This window comes from Eimeria mitis, genomic scaffold, assembly GCF_000499745.2.
Source record: "Eimeria mitis Houghton genomic scaffold, Emh_scaff9284, whole genome shotgun sequence".
In the NCBI taxonomy this organism is placed as follows: Eukaryota; Apicomplexa; class Conoidasida; order Eucoccidiorida; family Eimeriidae; genus Eimeria; species Eimeria mitis.
In genome coordinates, this window is record NW_013576841.1 from 1251 (window position 1) to 1740 (window position 490).

Below are 490 nucleotides of genomic sequence, written 5' to 3' on the forward strand. Positions count from 1 at the left end.
AAACACCACAGAGCTGCTTCACCCGTCAGCGGTTGAAGCCCATGCAAATCTATCATCTGCTGCAGCAGCAGCAGCAGCAGCAGTAGCAGCAAGCGCTGCAGCAGCAGCAGCAGCGGCTGCAGCAGCAGCAAGCGCAGCAGCAGCAGCACCTGCAGCACCAGAAACTGCAGCAGCAGCAAGCGCAGCAGCAGCAGCAACTGTAGCAGCAGCAGCAGCAACTGCAGCAGCAGCAGCAGCAACTGTAGCAGCAGCAGCAGCAACTGCAGCAGCGGCAGCAGCAACTGCAGCAGCAGCAGCAGCAACTGCAGCAGCGGCAGCAGCAACTGCAGCAGCAGCAGCAGCAGCAGCAGCAGCAGCAGCAAGCGCAGCAGCAGCAGCAAATGCACCACCAACTCTATTCTTATGGCTTGTCAATTCATACTACAGCAGCAGCGGCAACAGCAGCAGCAGCAGCAGCAAGCGCAGCAGCAGCAGCAACTGCAGCAGCAGC

General features: G+C 60.0%; 1 protein-coding gene across 1 annotated transcript in view; it reads left to right on the top strand.

Moving 5' to 3' along the window:
* EMH_0096860 (uncharacterized protein) overlaps window positions 1-86 on the top strand; it is a gene marked incomplete at both ends in the record, with an annotated part of 1010 nt that extends 924 nt beyond the window's left edge. Inside the window, one exon of the mRNA XM_013502456.1 lies at window positions 12-86. Coding sequence (XP_013357910.1) covers window positions 12-86 — 75 coding nt within the window. The remainder of the gene's footprint in view (window positions 1-11) is intronic.
* Window positions 87-490: the final 404 nt, after the last annotated feature.